The sequence below is a fragment of the Pleurodeles waltl genome, chromosome 11 (assembly GCF_031143425.1).
Source record: "Pleurodeles waltl isolate 20211129_DDA chromosome 11, aPleWal1.hap1.20221129, whole genome shotgun sequence".
Classification (NCBI taxonomy): domain Eukaryota; kingdom Metazoa; phylum Chordata; class Amphibia; order Caudata; family Salamandridae; genus Pleurodeles; species Pleurodeles waltl.
The window spans coordinates 178,025,059-178,039,382 of NC_090450.1; the positions used below are offsets into that span (position 1 = coordinate 178,025,059).

Consider the following 14,324-nt stretch of genomic DNA (forward strand, 5'->3'; position numbering starts at 1 on the left):
AGAGTAATCACACACTTTTGAAAAACCTTTTAAAATAACTTTTGAGTCCGAAGGTGATTTTGTAGCAAAAAAGAATACCTTTAGTTGGTTTTCGAAAGGCTTCAAAACCGCTTTGTCAAAAGGATTAGATTGCACTAGACAATGGTTTCAGGCACATTTAAAACATTTTCACAATATTCAGTTGGTCTAATTTAACCAGTGAATTTAAAAAAACTTAGAATGTGCTGGCACTTTAAAACAGGACCATATAAAAGAGCAGGTATTGGAGTTAATTAAAGACACAGTGCTGTCATAATACAGAGAATTGCAGTTTTCAAAACAGTTTTTGTAAATTTTTTGTCTATTGCCTTTGCAAATATTAACACATTAGGCAAATGTCTAGGTGATGTCTTCTCTGCAGCCCTCCACCTGCTCCTGCCCAGGGCTAAGGTTTGCAGCTGGTAAGAAGGATCTGGGACTCATTGATGTAGAGTTAATCTTGCCTCTCCTGATACCAGAAATATGTTTCACTCTTTATATCTATTTATAGGACGGAGTGGTATTTATTTTTAACGCCTTTCTATTTTTCTTTCCTCCTCAGTCTCAGACATTCTCCTTTCCTGAGCTGATATTCTGCAATATTTCACTTATACATACAATATTGTCTTTATATACCTAATTATTTTAGTTTATTTTTCTAACAGTATCTCTAGGTAAAAGTATTTACACCAATATCCATTCCTTCTCTGAAGGCATTACATACTACTATTTTGCTCCTGTGCAGGTGCTTCAGACCTTGAAATGTTCCTTGCAGCCTGTGGTGAAAGATGTGTCTTTGAAGTGGACGCTTCCAACTGGTGTAGAGTCTGTGCTCCTTTCTCACCTTCCTAATGCCATCTTTAGTGGTCAGAGGTCCATTCTTTATGCACAGTTAAAAGGAAAGGTGAGTATTTAGAGAGTGGTGCATGACCAATTATTATTAGTGAACCACTGCAGAAATATATATGCCTCAATATACCATACTTTATTCACTTGGCAACTTCTACTCCTCCACCACCACACACTGTATCATCACTGGCTTCCCAATCAATTAGGACGTCACTAAGCACAACTCATATCACTGTAAGCCATAATTGGCTCGCTAGTGGAGAATCTGCTCTTCTAATAATTGAAAATGTTCTAAGTATGAAAAAGGCTCTAGGGTGTTGAAGGGTCTTCCAGTTGTTGGCCTTACCTTGGATGGATGAAGTGTGGAGTACAGAAGGGAGCACTGTGTCCATCCTTCCCATGTCCATTATTTCTGCAGGAATCATTTGTTTGTGTGAAAGATTTTTGTCTCTATTATTTATGCCCACCTATTCCAACCATTTATGAAGTATGTTTTTTTCTCATTGATATGTCTGACCTACTCTGTCTACCCGACTAGTTATGACTCCCTGTCGCATTTAAAATTGTCCTTGTTCTCTTTTGATGTAAAGCACCCTGATACTAATGTTGGTGCAGAGTCTAATGAAAAACAGTTCTGTCTGATCTCGACGTTAATGCTTAGTGAAACTCTCCTTTGATTTTGTCACTCTTACCCTGTTTTTTCTCCTGTCTTTTACTCTCGTGGTATCGTTTAGATTGACCAAACAACCAGTGCAGATGTTTCTTTGGAATACACGTTCAAGGGCGAGAGCTTCAGGAATTCACTACAGTTTTCTCTGCAACTGGAGGAAGAGTCCAGGTATGGTCCAAGAGTTTATTCTACTCTCCAACTATTATACAGCTTATTTTGAAAACCCTTTTTAAACTAAACTCTAAAATCGTGGTTGTGCATTATAGAGTTTTTAAGGTAGCCTGTAAAACAACAATTGGTTTATGTATTTCGTTAAGAGTTTTCATACACTATGCGAAAATGCAAACAGCAGTGCATACTCAAATCTCAATGGATACAAGCATTTGACTAGTGCTCAGGAAGCCATCCCTTATAATAAATTACCATTTTGATCATATCTTTGCGACCTACAAACCAAAGAAGTTCAAAATGTACAGAGAACGTCTCAGTTGGTGAGTCATGAGAGCCTATGTTTTCCCCAAACACTGTCAAAAATCTAACTTGCTCCTGGAAATATTATTAGCTCCGTTATTGTTGCTATTTTAAAAACAATAAGCTTATTTTTTAAATTTTCTTACACTGATTGTAAACAACTCCATCGCTGTTCAAAATCTTTTGACTACCTGGTGAAAGGGTGTCAACTAATCTTTACAAGACAATGGTACATCTACCTACCTTTAACATCTGATTAGTGGTCTTAGTTTTAAACGTTTCAATCAATGAATGTAAATCACTTAGTGGGTATAGTTACGACTTTGATTTAAATTCTTTTGACTGGCTGGTGAAGGGCCGGCAAGTTGTATTTTAAGCAATGGAGAGTCCCTTGATTGATCTTAAAGGGACTGCTGCTTCATAGGATTCTCCAGAGCAGGTGTTTTCACCTGCCTTTAAATTCTGTCCTTCACAAAACTGGAAAGGCATTGATTACCAAACAGTGGCAGTTATCTATGCAGGTTGTGGGTATGTGAACATTTATTGTACGAGGGTGGAGTGATGTTGAATAAAGAGTGTGAGAATCATAAGGTCAGGAGTGCCTGCTAACATTTGAATCTGGGTTCATGATAACTTGAACATGCTGCACTGATAAGTTTATAATTAGAAGTTTCCATACTAGTCCATTGAAATGGCGTTGTTTGAAAAGGAGAATGGTTTTTAACCTTAATAATAGTTCAAAAAGATTTACTTACTCTACCAAATATTAATGATGTATTTATTTAATTGTTATAGATTTTATTGAGGCTTCCTTGTCTGCTTTTTGTTTGATGGACGCGTGATAGATGTAGGTGAAACTATCCACATATACCGAGGGAGTGACAAAAGAGAAAGTAGTTGTGAGCCAAGACGGAAAGTCAGCTTTTGTAGGGGAGAGGTGGGTTTCAGGTGTGATGAGGGTTTAATGTTTAAATAAATAAATGTGACTACAATTTCATATCCAGGTTTATGTTAAAATGGTCTGTCCAATCATTATGTTGTAATCTGTTTTGTCAATCGGTGTTCATGTTGAGACTGAGCACCAACCCATGGAACAGTATTGTGTCAAGAATGGATAAAGCATTTATATCGTTCCAAACTGAACATTATACCATGAGTGTATTTCCAGGAAATAGAGCTTACTGAGTGGTTAATAGGTAGAGCTAGCATTTGTACATGCCTTACATTAGTTTATATAAGACTGGAGCAAAAGCTGCCTTACTACTATAGAACAGGTGCTTTCCTCAAGATAAGCAATCTCAGATGAACACTGTCTGAAATAAGAGATATTCCAGGGCAAATTAACATGCTGTGGAGTTGTTCCACAAGCTGGTTACAAAGAATCAGGACAAAGAACTGATACCCTTGATATAGTAGTTTCTTCTGTCCTTGATATCTGTGGCCAAGGTGGAACTTGACCTCTTTATTTTAGGAACATAATAAAATTGTTTTAATTAAAACAAAACTCTCAGTGGCTTTGAAATAGGAGTGCTTGAACTGGTGAAAAATGTTGTACAACTAAAAAAAATGATTTGGCGGTATATGTAGGCCCTAAAGGTAAGAAACTACCTCTTACAGATATGTTTTTCAGCAAAGTGGTGCACAAATTAAAGTAATTGATTTCAGGTGTATGCAAAAGTTTGATCTTCCTCTCTCATGCCCATTTATGGAATCTATTTCTTTGATGAGATGAACTTGAGTTCTTTTGGCTGTTTTCAGTTTTGCGGTATTATCAGTGCATGGGTTCATGTAGCAAACTGCTCTTGAACTAAGCCTTTTTGCTCAAGAATTAGGATAAGAGAGGAGGTCCCCTAACTCCTGTAGATATTGAGCAGCGCATTTGGCCAAGCACCAGAGATCTAAAAAAACAGATTGGTTTCAACAAAATGTTATTAGATGTTGAAAAGGCAATTATTGAACAATGGTATGGTGATTAGGTAATTATACATCCATTACAGGCATACCATGGTTATGTATTTGTTAAGTACACTGTGGCACGTAGATGATCACCCATACAAAATGTTAACAATGTAGTCCAAAAAGAGAGAAAAACCTGAACAAAATATGAAAGTAAGGAGATAATGCAAAGGGGGGAGCAGAGTAGAGAGTAAGCAGAGTAGAAGGATGAGGGTTATGGGGCAGGGTTCTGGGGAGGGGAAGGCACCCTGATTTTGTTGAGAAACATTGACATTGTTTGAATGATGGGCGAATAAGTCTGCTTGGGTCCTTGATTATAGTTTGTCATTTTTTATTGTAGTTTAAACTTTTCTGTGGAGGTTCCTGGGGGAACATATATTTGTTAGTGTTTTCAAGATTTTATTTTGTTTTGTCCATTTAATCAGAGGTGTATGTTAAGGGAGTTATTGACTCCTCTTATAAATTGTGTCCAGATCCACCACAATTGTATTGAGATTTGTTTGAGGATGCCAACTGATTCCTCACCATTTTCTGTCACACTTGGGGTTCTGTCCTAATTCATCCACTTAAGAACCATTTTGCACACTTCCCAGAAACAGGTGCTCTTCAAAGCACAGCACTCAAAGCAACAAATATTATTATCTTGAAAGATGGAAAGGACCCAAAAGACCCTAAAAATTACTAACCAATATCTCTATTCAATACTGATTGTAAAATATACAATAAAATTCTAGCCATTAGACTTGACTTGAACAAGCATGTCTGAAGTTTTAACATAGGTTTTGCCCGTAGATGATCATGGATAATCATGTATGAAGATCATATAGGGGGCAAGATGGTAGTATATCATAGCAGTCCATACCCTCTCAAGTTCCTTATCATACCGATTACTGTTCCCTGCTCTGAGGGCCTAGACCTCTCCAGGAGTTTGTCCACCACACAGTTGAAGTCTCCTTTCATCATCAGTGGGATGTGGCCCACCATCAGCAGCAAGAGCGCAAGGCTGTCTAAGACACTGGGTTGCATAGTATTTGGGGCATATATTGAGAGGACAGCCAACAGTTTGTTATCTTACCATTAGCAGCAAACTATCTTGACTCATGAATATGCTCTTTGCATGGTGTCGATGATACCCCCAGTTTGATCCAAATCTGGACACCACTAGCTTATGATGAGTAACTGATGAGTATTTTTTGTTGCCGGCTTGGCCCTTCCTCTTTCCCACATTATAGACCAGACAAAAGATACCTTACTTTTTTCAACAGTGATGGGGACTTTTTGTCTTTTCTTTTGCATGAGCAGTTCACAATTGTTGTAGTTTATCAGCCTATTGTGGTTTGCATAAGTTGGAACACTTAGGGTATTTCATGGGTTGGTTCCACGTTCAACTGTATTGCATGGTTTGGTTCCACTGTGGTATTCTATAGGAGGTCTGTTGCAGCAGTGGAGCCAGACAAACCTGTTTCCTGCATGGTCGGAGCAATGATAAAGATGAAGCTGTATTTGTACCGATTATGCTTCCGTGCTTTTTTTCTGGCATGGGAACTACCACAACACAGTCTTGTCACTATCATCTGCAAGAAGCTCTGCTGTCCCAGGAGTTGTCACTGGAACCCTATTTGCACGTTCAACTTAGAAGAAGTTAGATAATCTGTTGGGAGCCAGCATTTTGCAGAACCAGTCTTTCAGGATCGGTTCCATATTATGCCTTTTTGGGTAGGCCATCAGCCTCATATTGTTAAGTTGGCGAACTTCTTTCCACCTCTTTGGCATAGTAATCGGGTATCTGATTATTTCTTAGGGGTTTGTCACCTATGCATGCATGCCTTCAATATCAAGTCCAATATTCTTGCAGCAGCCTCAGGCCAAGGACCATCAAGTTTATTTTGAGATCTAGGGCTCCCATGTTTCCTGTATGGGTTGCAAAGTATTGACCAGCTTAACTAATAATGCCAACATTGTGCATTATTAACAGTCACTGTTGTACCAAGCATGAGTTTTTCCTGTTTGTTCTGGTTTGAGTGGCTTCCCAGTCTAGGAATGAGCTTCTGCGAAGTGTCTGTGCTTCTGCAGTAACGTTGTTGTACTCAACCAACAACTGGTCCAGCACACAGTGCTCCAGTCATCGTCTAGCAGTCAAAGCCCCTCACCCCATCCGCCCTAACCCCCTGACCCAACCTAACATTAAAGGAACCTATTAGCTTGCACATGAAGTCGTAACAAGGAACAATAATCAATAAAATTGTGCCTTTTGCAGTGGAGCACACAGTAGTTTCTGGAAGTGAACCATACTGGATGCTTTGATCGGCCCATCATTAATTTACAACTAAATGTGTTCCCCAAGCCTCACCAATAATAAACATTAGTAAATGTTCAGGTGTACCCGGGCAGGCAAATGGAGAGATGAATGAACTGGTAATTTAATTCCCTTCTACTAAACATAGTAGTTTTCAGTGTTTACTGTATTTTGATGTCAAAATACAAATGCATGTGTGGTTATTTTAGACGGGAGGGAATCTCTTTATGGTCTTTACTGGTGATTTGACCTTGAACAGACCATTGTCCATTTACAGACAGACTTGTTCCTACTCGCAGTTCAGATATGTTGATAGTAGAAAACTTTGAATGTTTCACTAAAACAATAATGCCGAAAGAAAGAACATTCTACTTAAATGTTGGTCTTCCTTTTAATACCAAGAGGGCTTTCCAGTGTGCATGTTTTGCTTTGGAAACTCATATGCTGAGGACCCACAGTAAATTTCTTGTCTGCCATTCTACTTCTGTGACATGGGTTGTGACATAGAATGCACTTTGGGGCATCTTGAACTTTTTGAGTGACAGGGGCTGAGGGTAGCCTGAGGAAGGCTCGAGTTGAAATGTAAATCTCCATTCCACAGCTTTGGAGTTTTCCCCTATTCAAATGCCATGAAATATTCCTGATTTCTTCTGTATACTTAACATGGCAGATTTAAGAAACACATTTATTGAAGAAGCCTTTCTAGCTCATTGTATGGGTCTTTTTGTGGTGTTCAGTGTGTTACAGTGGTCTTCCCTAGGAGTCTGTCTTCAGATAGTTACTCTGTAGTCTTGTGCCAGGTTGTTACCCGGTATATCTTTATCTTTATTTTTTCAACCTTAGATTGTTTTCACATAATGTAAAATCACTTGATCAAATGAGATTTAATTACGCTTTTATTCTAGTTTGTTACGTTTCATTTATTATGGCACGCAAATCGCACCAGAAGGGGTATCTCGGCACTGCTAGACATGCGGAAGGGAAAGCAATGTTAAAACAAAGTAGTCTTGAGCATTTTTCTGAAGGGGAAATGGCCAGCATAAGTTTGAATTTTGTGTGGCAGTTTATTCCTGTAGACAGAGGCCAGACATGAAGAGGCTCTACCTCCTGCTTTTGTTCTCTTTACACGAGGAATTGTGAGAAGAGCTTTGTCGCTAGATCTCAAATGTGTTGCCAGACAAGAAGGAGTAACCTTCTGTGCAAAGTAAGTAGGGCCTAGTCCCATGAGGGATTTATGAGTAAAACAGAAAGTCTTAAAGATTTTTTATTTTATTTTTTAATCAACAGCCAATGTAACGATTTAAGAAGAGTTAATGAGGCTGTGCCTGATGGTTGATTGCGTATAAGCTGAGCTGACTACTGGAAGTTTTGCAAGGAGGTTGAAGTTAGCAGAAGCTAACCAGGCAATGCAGTAGTCCAGCCGACTAGTTATAAGCCTTTGAACTAGGGTTTTTCTGGAGGAGAAAGTTAAAAACGGGAGGGCTTTCGTTAACATATATAGAATGTGGAAACAAGTACCTGTCGTAGGAAGACTTGCTCTTTTATGGTGAGCTTGTGGTCAAATCGGACACCTAAGTTTTCACCACCTGTTTGGGAGTGGGTATGGGGCCCAGTGTGTCTGGCCACCAGTTGTCAGCCCAGAATTGTTGGGCTTTTCCAAACAGCATCATCTCGGTTTTAGCTGCATTCAATTGAAGGCAGGTAAGAGATATCTAGGCAGCAATTGTTTTCATGCAAGAAATGAAGCACTGCTTGGTAACTGCTGGATCTTTATTAAAGGAGATACCCAGCTGTGTATCATCTGCTTAAGAGTGGATCTCCAATCATATGTTCTAACAATATTTTGCTGGGGGGGCAACATAGATATTGGAAAGTGTGGGGCTTAGTCAGGAACCCTATGGGACACCCTTATCAATCTACATCTGATAGAGACTTCTAGTTGCAGATTCCTTACCTTAGAATTTCCTCCAGGCGTCAGACTGGATCAGGAGATTTTTCTTTGAGCAAGACCCTTGCACGTCGGTAGGTGGCATCGGTCGACTCTTTGGTCGTTGTTGGCATCGTAGTCGCCGTGATGATGTTGGGAGTAGTACGTAGACGCTGCCTCAGCGCAGTGACGTCAGTTCTTTTCTTTCCGCACCACAGGCTGATCCGGAGAGAGCTATCCTGGTCTATTTTTGGACTGAATTTGACCGGTTTCAAGCCCTGCGAGGACTGTCAACGCATGATGTCAGTGACAGATCCGTATCGGGTTTGTTTGTGGTGCCTGCAGCGCAACCACGACCCAAAGTCGTGCTCCCAGTGCCGGGCCATGCACCCAAAGGCCTTTAGAGAGCATTCTCTCAAGCTGATAGCAGCCCGGCGCTCGACTCCGCGTAGATCCCGATCTCGCACAAGAGGAAGGTCTCTAGACCGTTCGCGGAGCCGCCACCATTCGTTTTCCTCCAAATCTTCGGGCACAGGTAAGAAGAAAGAGAAGTCTAAGCGGCCCGTCACTCTTCGACTTCGCCTCGTAGCTCAGCTGATGCGACGAGGTAGGAGCGTTGACGCTCAAGGCCTCTGTCCTCGGAGTCTGCTTCTGGGTCCGTTCCACTCTTACCTGAATTTCCGGGAGCTGGAGCGACTCCCACCCAACTTAAAGAGTTTTATGAGGCCATGCGCCTCATTTTTGGGAAGACCGACCCCGATATGGTACCTTTGGGTCCAAGGGTTTCGGCCAAGGGGCTTTTGGGTTCCGCACCGGCGGCTTTGGCTCTGGCCACTGAGGTCCCCTCCGGACCCTCTGCGGATGCTGGTCGTACCACTGAGACCTTCCCCGGCGCTGGTTCAATTGTCAACACTCTCGACGCTGGTAGTGCCAACTATCGACGTCGACCTGATCCTTATCCCCGACGACTCGGAGTTGGAGTGGCATTGGACGACACCGCCTTTGTCCTCGATGGGGCCTACTCACCCCAGGTCAGATTTGGACCCTTTTCGCTATGAGTACGAATTCGGAGAAGGCGTGGAGGGGTCCCTGGACCCTTATGAATACCAGGATGACCCATCTTTAGGATGTGCACAGGAATTAAGCGAGGCCAATGGACTGGACACTTCTCCAGATGCTGGCATGCTTTCGCCTCCTAATGTGGCTGCGGTGGAGGGAGCTACTTATGCCATGTTGGTCAGCAGGGCGGCTGAGGTCCTTGGTGTAGGAAGTTGACTCTGTATGCACTATTTCAAAGTAAGGAATAGTATGTACAGAGTCCAAGGGTTCCCCTTAGAGGTAAGATAGTGGGAAAAAGAGATAATTCTAATGCTCTATTTTGTGGTAGTGTGGTCGAGCAGTAGGCTTATCAAAGGAGTAGTGCAGTGGTTCCCAAACTTTTTCGATCCCCGGCTCCTTTGACCTATTGGCCGTGTTGGCCACGGCTCCCCATTATGTTACTTTTTTTTGGCGGGTGGGGGAACGTAATCCCAGCCTGTACCTGTACCTACACTATTTACAGTTTGACTTCTTAATTCTCTCGTTCAGGTTCCTGAAAACCATTTATTTTAAATTATTTCTTTTCTTTTGTCATAGGGATATTATTAATGGTACTCTGGCGCCCTCCGCTGGTCACAATAATTAATGCAGGGGGTTTTGTTTCCAAAACCACGGTGAAAAGCTACCGATTAAAAGCACCTCCGAGTGGTTTCCAGACTGTGTGCGGCGCCCCTGGCTAATTTTGACGGCGCACCAAGGAGCCGCGGCGCACAGTTTGGGAACCACTGGAGTAGTGTGAAGCATTTGTTGTACACACACAAGCAATACATGAGGAACACACACTCAGAGACAATTCCAGGCCAATAGGTTTTTGTTTCGAAAAATATCTTTTCTTAGTTTATTTTAAGAACCACAGGTTCAAGATTTACAAGTAAGGCTTTAAATGAAAGGTACTTCACTTAGGAACTTTAGGAACTTTGAATTAGCAAAATAGCATATACAGTTTTCACATTAATGACATATAGCTATTTTAAAACTAGACACAGCGCAATTTTCAACAGTTCCTGGGGGAGGTAAGTGTTTGTTAGTTTTTGCAGGTAAGTAAACCACCTGCGGGGTTCAAGTTTGGGTCCAAGGTAGCCCACCGTTGGGGGTTCAGAGCAACCCCAAAGTTGCCACACCAGCATCTCAGGGCCGGTCAGGTGCAGAGGTCAAAGTGGTGCCCAAAACGCATAGGCTTCAATGGAGAAGGGGGTGCCCAGGTTCCAGTCTGCCAGCAGGTAAGTACCCGTGTCTTTGGAGGGCAGACCAGGGGGGTTTTGTAGGGCACTGGGGGGGACACAAGTCCACATAGAAAGTACACCCTCAGCGGCACGGGGCGGCCGGGTGCAGTGTGCAAACAAGCGTCGGGTTTGTAATGGAAATCAATGGGAGACCAAGGGGTCTCTTCAGCGATGCAGGCAGGCAAGAGCGGGGCTCCTCGGGGTAGCTACCACCTGGGCAAGGGAGAGGGCCACCTAGGGGCCGCTCCTGCACTAGAAGTCGGATCCTTCAGGTCCTGGGGGCTGCGGGTGCAGAGTCCTTACCAGGCGTCGGGTCTTTGAAGCAGGCAGTCGCGGTCAGGGGGCGCCTCGGGATTCCCTCTGCAGGTGTCAACTCTGGCTACTCACGGTCTCATAGTCGCCGGGGAGTCCTCCCTGAAGTGGTTGTTCTCCACAAGTTGAGCCGGGGGCGTCGGGTACACAGTGTCAAGTCTCACGCTTCCGGCGGGAAACGCAAGTTGTTTCAAAGTTGTTTCAAAGTTGCTTCTTTGTTGCAAAGTTGCAGTCTTTGGTGAACAGAGCCACTGTCCTCGGGAGTTTGTGGTCCTTCTAGATGCAGGGCAGTCCTCTGAGGCTTCAGAGGTCGCTGGTCCCTGGGGCAAGCGTCGCTGGAGCAGTGTCTTTAGAAGTGGGGAGACAGGCCGGTAGAACTGGGGCCAAAGCAGTTGGTGTCTCCGTCTTCTCTGCAGGGTTTTTCAGCTTAGCAGTCCTCTTCTTCTTAGGTTGCAGGAATCTGATTTCCTAGGTTCTGGGAAGCCCTAAATACTGAATTTAGGGGTTTGTTTAGGTCTGGGAGGGCAGTAGCCAATGGCTACTGTCCTTGAGGGTGGCTGCACCCTCTTTGTGCCTCCTCCCTGCGGGGAGGGGGGCACATCCCTAATCCTATTGGGGGAATCCTCCATCTGCAAGATGGAGGATTTCTAAAAGTTAGAGTCACCTCAGCTCAGGACACCTTAGGGGTTGTCCTGACTGGCCAGTGACTTCTCCTTGTTTTTCTCATTATCTTCCCTGGAGTTGCCGCCAAAAATGGGGGCTGTGTCCAGGGGGCGGGCATCTCCACTAGCTGGAGTTCCCTGTGGCATTGTAACACGAAGCCTGAGCCTTTGAGGCTCAGGGCTAGATGTTACAGTTCCTGCAGGGGGAGGTGTGAAGCACCTCCACCCAGAGCAGGCTTTGTTTCTGTCCTCAGAGAGCACAAAGGCTCTCACCACATGGGGTCAGAAACTCGTCTCTCAGCAGCAGGCTGGCACAGACCAGTCAGTCCTGCACTGAAGAATTGGGTAAAATACAGGGGGCATCTCTAAGATGCCTTCTGTGTGCATTTTTTAATAAATCCAACACTGGAATCAGTGTGGGTTTATTATTCTGAGAAGTTTGATACCAAACCTCCCAGTATTCAGTGTAGCCATTATGGAGCTGTGGTGTTCGTTTTTGACAAACTCCCAGACCATATGCTCTTTATGGCTACCCTGCACTTACAATGTCTAAGAATTGGTTTAGACACTGTAGGGGCATAGTGCTCATGCAGCTATGCCCTCACCTGTGGTATAGTGCACCCTGCCTTAGGGCTGTAAGGCCTGCTAGAGGGCTGGCATCAGTGTGCATTTATTGTGCTGTGAAGTTTGATACCAAACTTCCCAGTTTTCAGTGTAGCCATTATGGTGCTGTGGAGTTCGTGTATGACAGACTCCCAGACCATATACTCTTATGGCTACCCTGCACTTACAATGTCTAAGGTTTTGCTTAGACACTGTAGGGGCATAGTGCTCATGCACCTATGCCCTCACCTGTGGTATAGTGCACCCTGCCTTAGGGCTGTGAGGCCTGCTAGAGGGTTGACTTACCTATGCCACAGGCAGTGTGAGGTTGGCATGGCACCCTGAGGGGAGTGCCATGTCGACTTAGTCATTTTCTCCCCAACAGCACACACAAGCTGGCAAGCAGTGTGTCTGTGCTGAGTGAGGGGTCCCTAGGGTGGCATAGGACATGCTGCAGCCCTTAGAGACCTTCCCTGGCATCAGGGCCCTTGGTACCAGGGGTACCAGTTACAAGAGACTTACCTGGGTGCCAGGTTTGTACCAATTGTGGAGACAACGGTACATTTTAGGTGAAAGAACACTGGTGCTGGGACCTGGTTAGCAGGGTCCCAGCACACTTCGCAGTCAAGTCAGCATCAGTATCAGGCAAAAAGTGGGGGGTAACTGCAACAGGGAGCCATTTCTTTACACTTGGCCTTGAGCTACTTATTGTAGAGGTCAGCGCCAACTATTGACGGAGGTGCTTCAACCAGGGGCTTCCACATCTGAGCCCCTTTTGCCATTCAATGAAGCCCTCACCGATGTGCTTTTGGGTACTTGGTCCATAAACAAAACAGGGGCTCCTGTGAAAAGGACTATCACACGCCGCCATCGTCCCGCCCTGAAGGACCCTAAATTCCTGTCCCAACATCCCACGCCTGAGAGTCTTGTCATCCAGCTGTTTTCGTCCTCCAGTCTAGCGCTGCAGTCCGTGAACACCGCATGCCTTTTGTGCCGCTATACCCACTCTCTGTGGGATACGGTTGTGCACGTTCTGCCCTCAGATACCGGAGGAGGCCTGTGCTACTGTCTCCCAAGCTGTCAACAATGGGAGAGATGCAGCAAAATTCACGATCCGATGTGGGCTGGACACGACCGACTCTCTGGGCAGATTGGCTGCTATGACGGTGGCCTTGAGACGCCATGCCTGGTTGCGTACTTCTGTTTTTTCGGTGGGGGGGTCAAACAGTCTCTCATGGACATGCCCTTTGATGGCTCCCATCTCTTTGGAGACAAGGCGGACTTGGCCTTGGAGAGATTCAAGGATTCCTGGGCTATGGCGCGGTCCCTTGGTCTTACCGCTGCCCCTCACCCCCAGCAGTCTGCTTTTCACCCCTTTCGTGGTCACAGAAGCGTCTCCCTGTCGCGTCTCCCACCCAGCCACTGTGCCACCCATGCTGTTCAGCTGCTCCATGGCCGGGGACGTGGAATCCCACATGGGCGTGGGACAGGGAACCAGAGGTCTGCCCAGTCCACCCCTGCCCCCACTGCAGCCTCCAAACCCTCCTACTACTTCCTCAAGAAGGAGAAATTCAGAATGCTCACCCTGGCTCAGGTTCTGTCTGCCTTATACCCAGGAAACTGGATGGTAGCGTTGGACTTGCAGGATGCTAATTTCCACATCCCTATCCTGCCTGCCCACAGACGTTACCTATGATTCGTGACAGGTCACGAGCACTATCAGTTTACCGTGCTCCCCTTCAGCCTTACCAGCACCCCTCGGGTGTTCATGAAAGTGATGGGAGTGGTTGCAGCTCATCTGCGCAGGTTAGGGGTCTCAGTCTTTCCCTACCTCGATGCCTGGCTGTTGAAGGCAGACTCGCCCCAGAAAGTCGTCTCCCACCTTCAGACTACGGCGATCCTGCACACGCTGGGGTTCACTATCAACGTGGCGAAGTCACACCGGACTCCCTCTCAGACGCTCCATTTCATCAGAGCTGTTCTGGACACAGTGCAGTTTTGGGCTTATCCAAAGCGAGTCCAAGATATTCAGGCTATGATTCCGATCTTTCAGCCTCTGTCGTGGGTTTCGGTGAGACTGACTCTGAGGCTGCTGGGCCTCATGGCCTCCGGCATCCTGCTAGTGATACATTGCAGGAAAGTACCATCTTGCCTGGCATGTTACCCCCATATTTTACTGTATATATGTTGTTTTAGTCTATGTGTCACTGGGATCCTGCCAGGCAGGGCCCCAGTGCTC

The 14,324-nt window shown here is 44.9% G+C and overlaps 1 protein-coding gene across 2 annotated transcripts in view; it reads left to right on the forward strand.

Moving 5' to 3' along the window:
• VWA5A (von Willebrand factor A domain containing 5A) overlaps positions 1–14,324 on the forward strand; it is a 368,835-nt gene that overhangs the window by 207,258 nt on the left and 147,253 nt on the right. For both annotated transcript variants that reach the window (XM_069213389.1, XM_069213388.1), the window contains exons 12-13: positions 764–922; positions 1,602–1,705. In XM_069213389.1, coding sequence (XP_069069490.1) covers positions 764–922; positions 1,602–1,705 — 263 coding nt within the window. The remainder of the gene's footprint in view (positions 1–763; positions 923–1,601; positions 1,706–14,324) is intronic.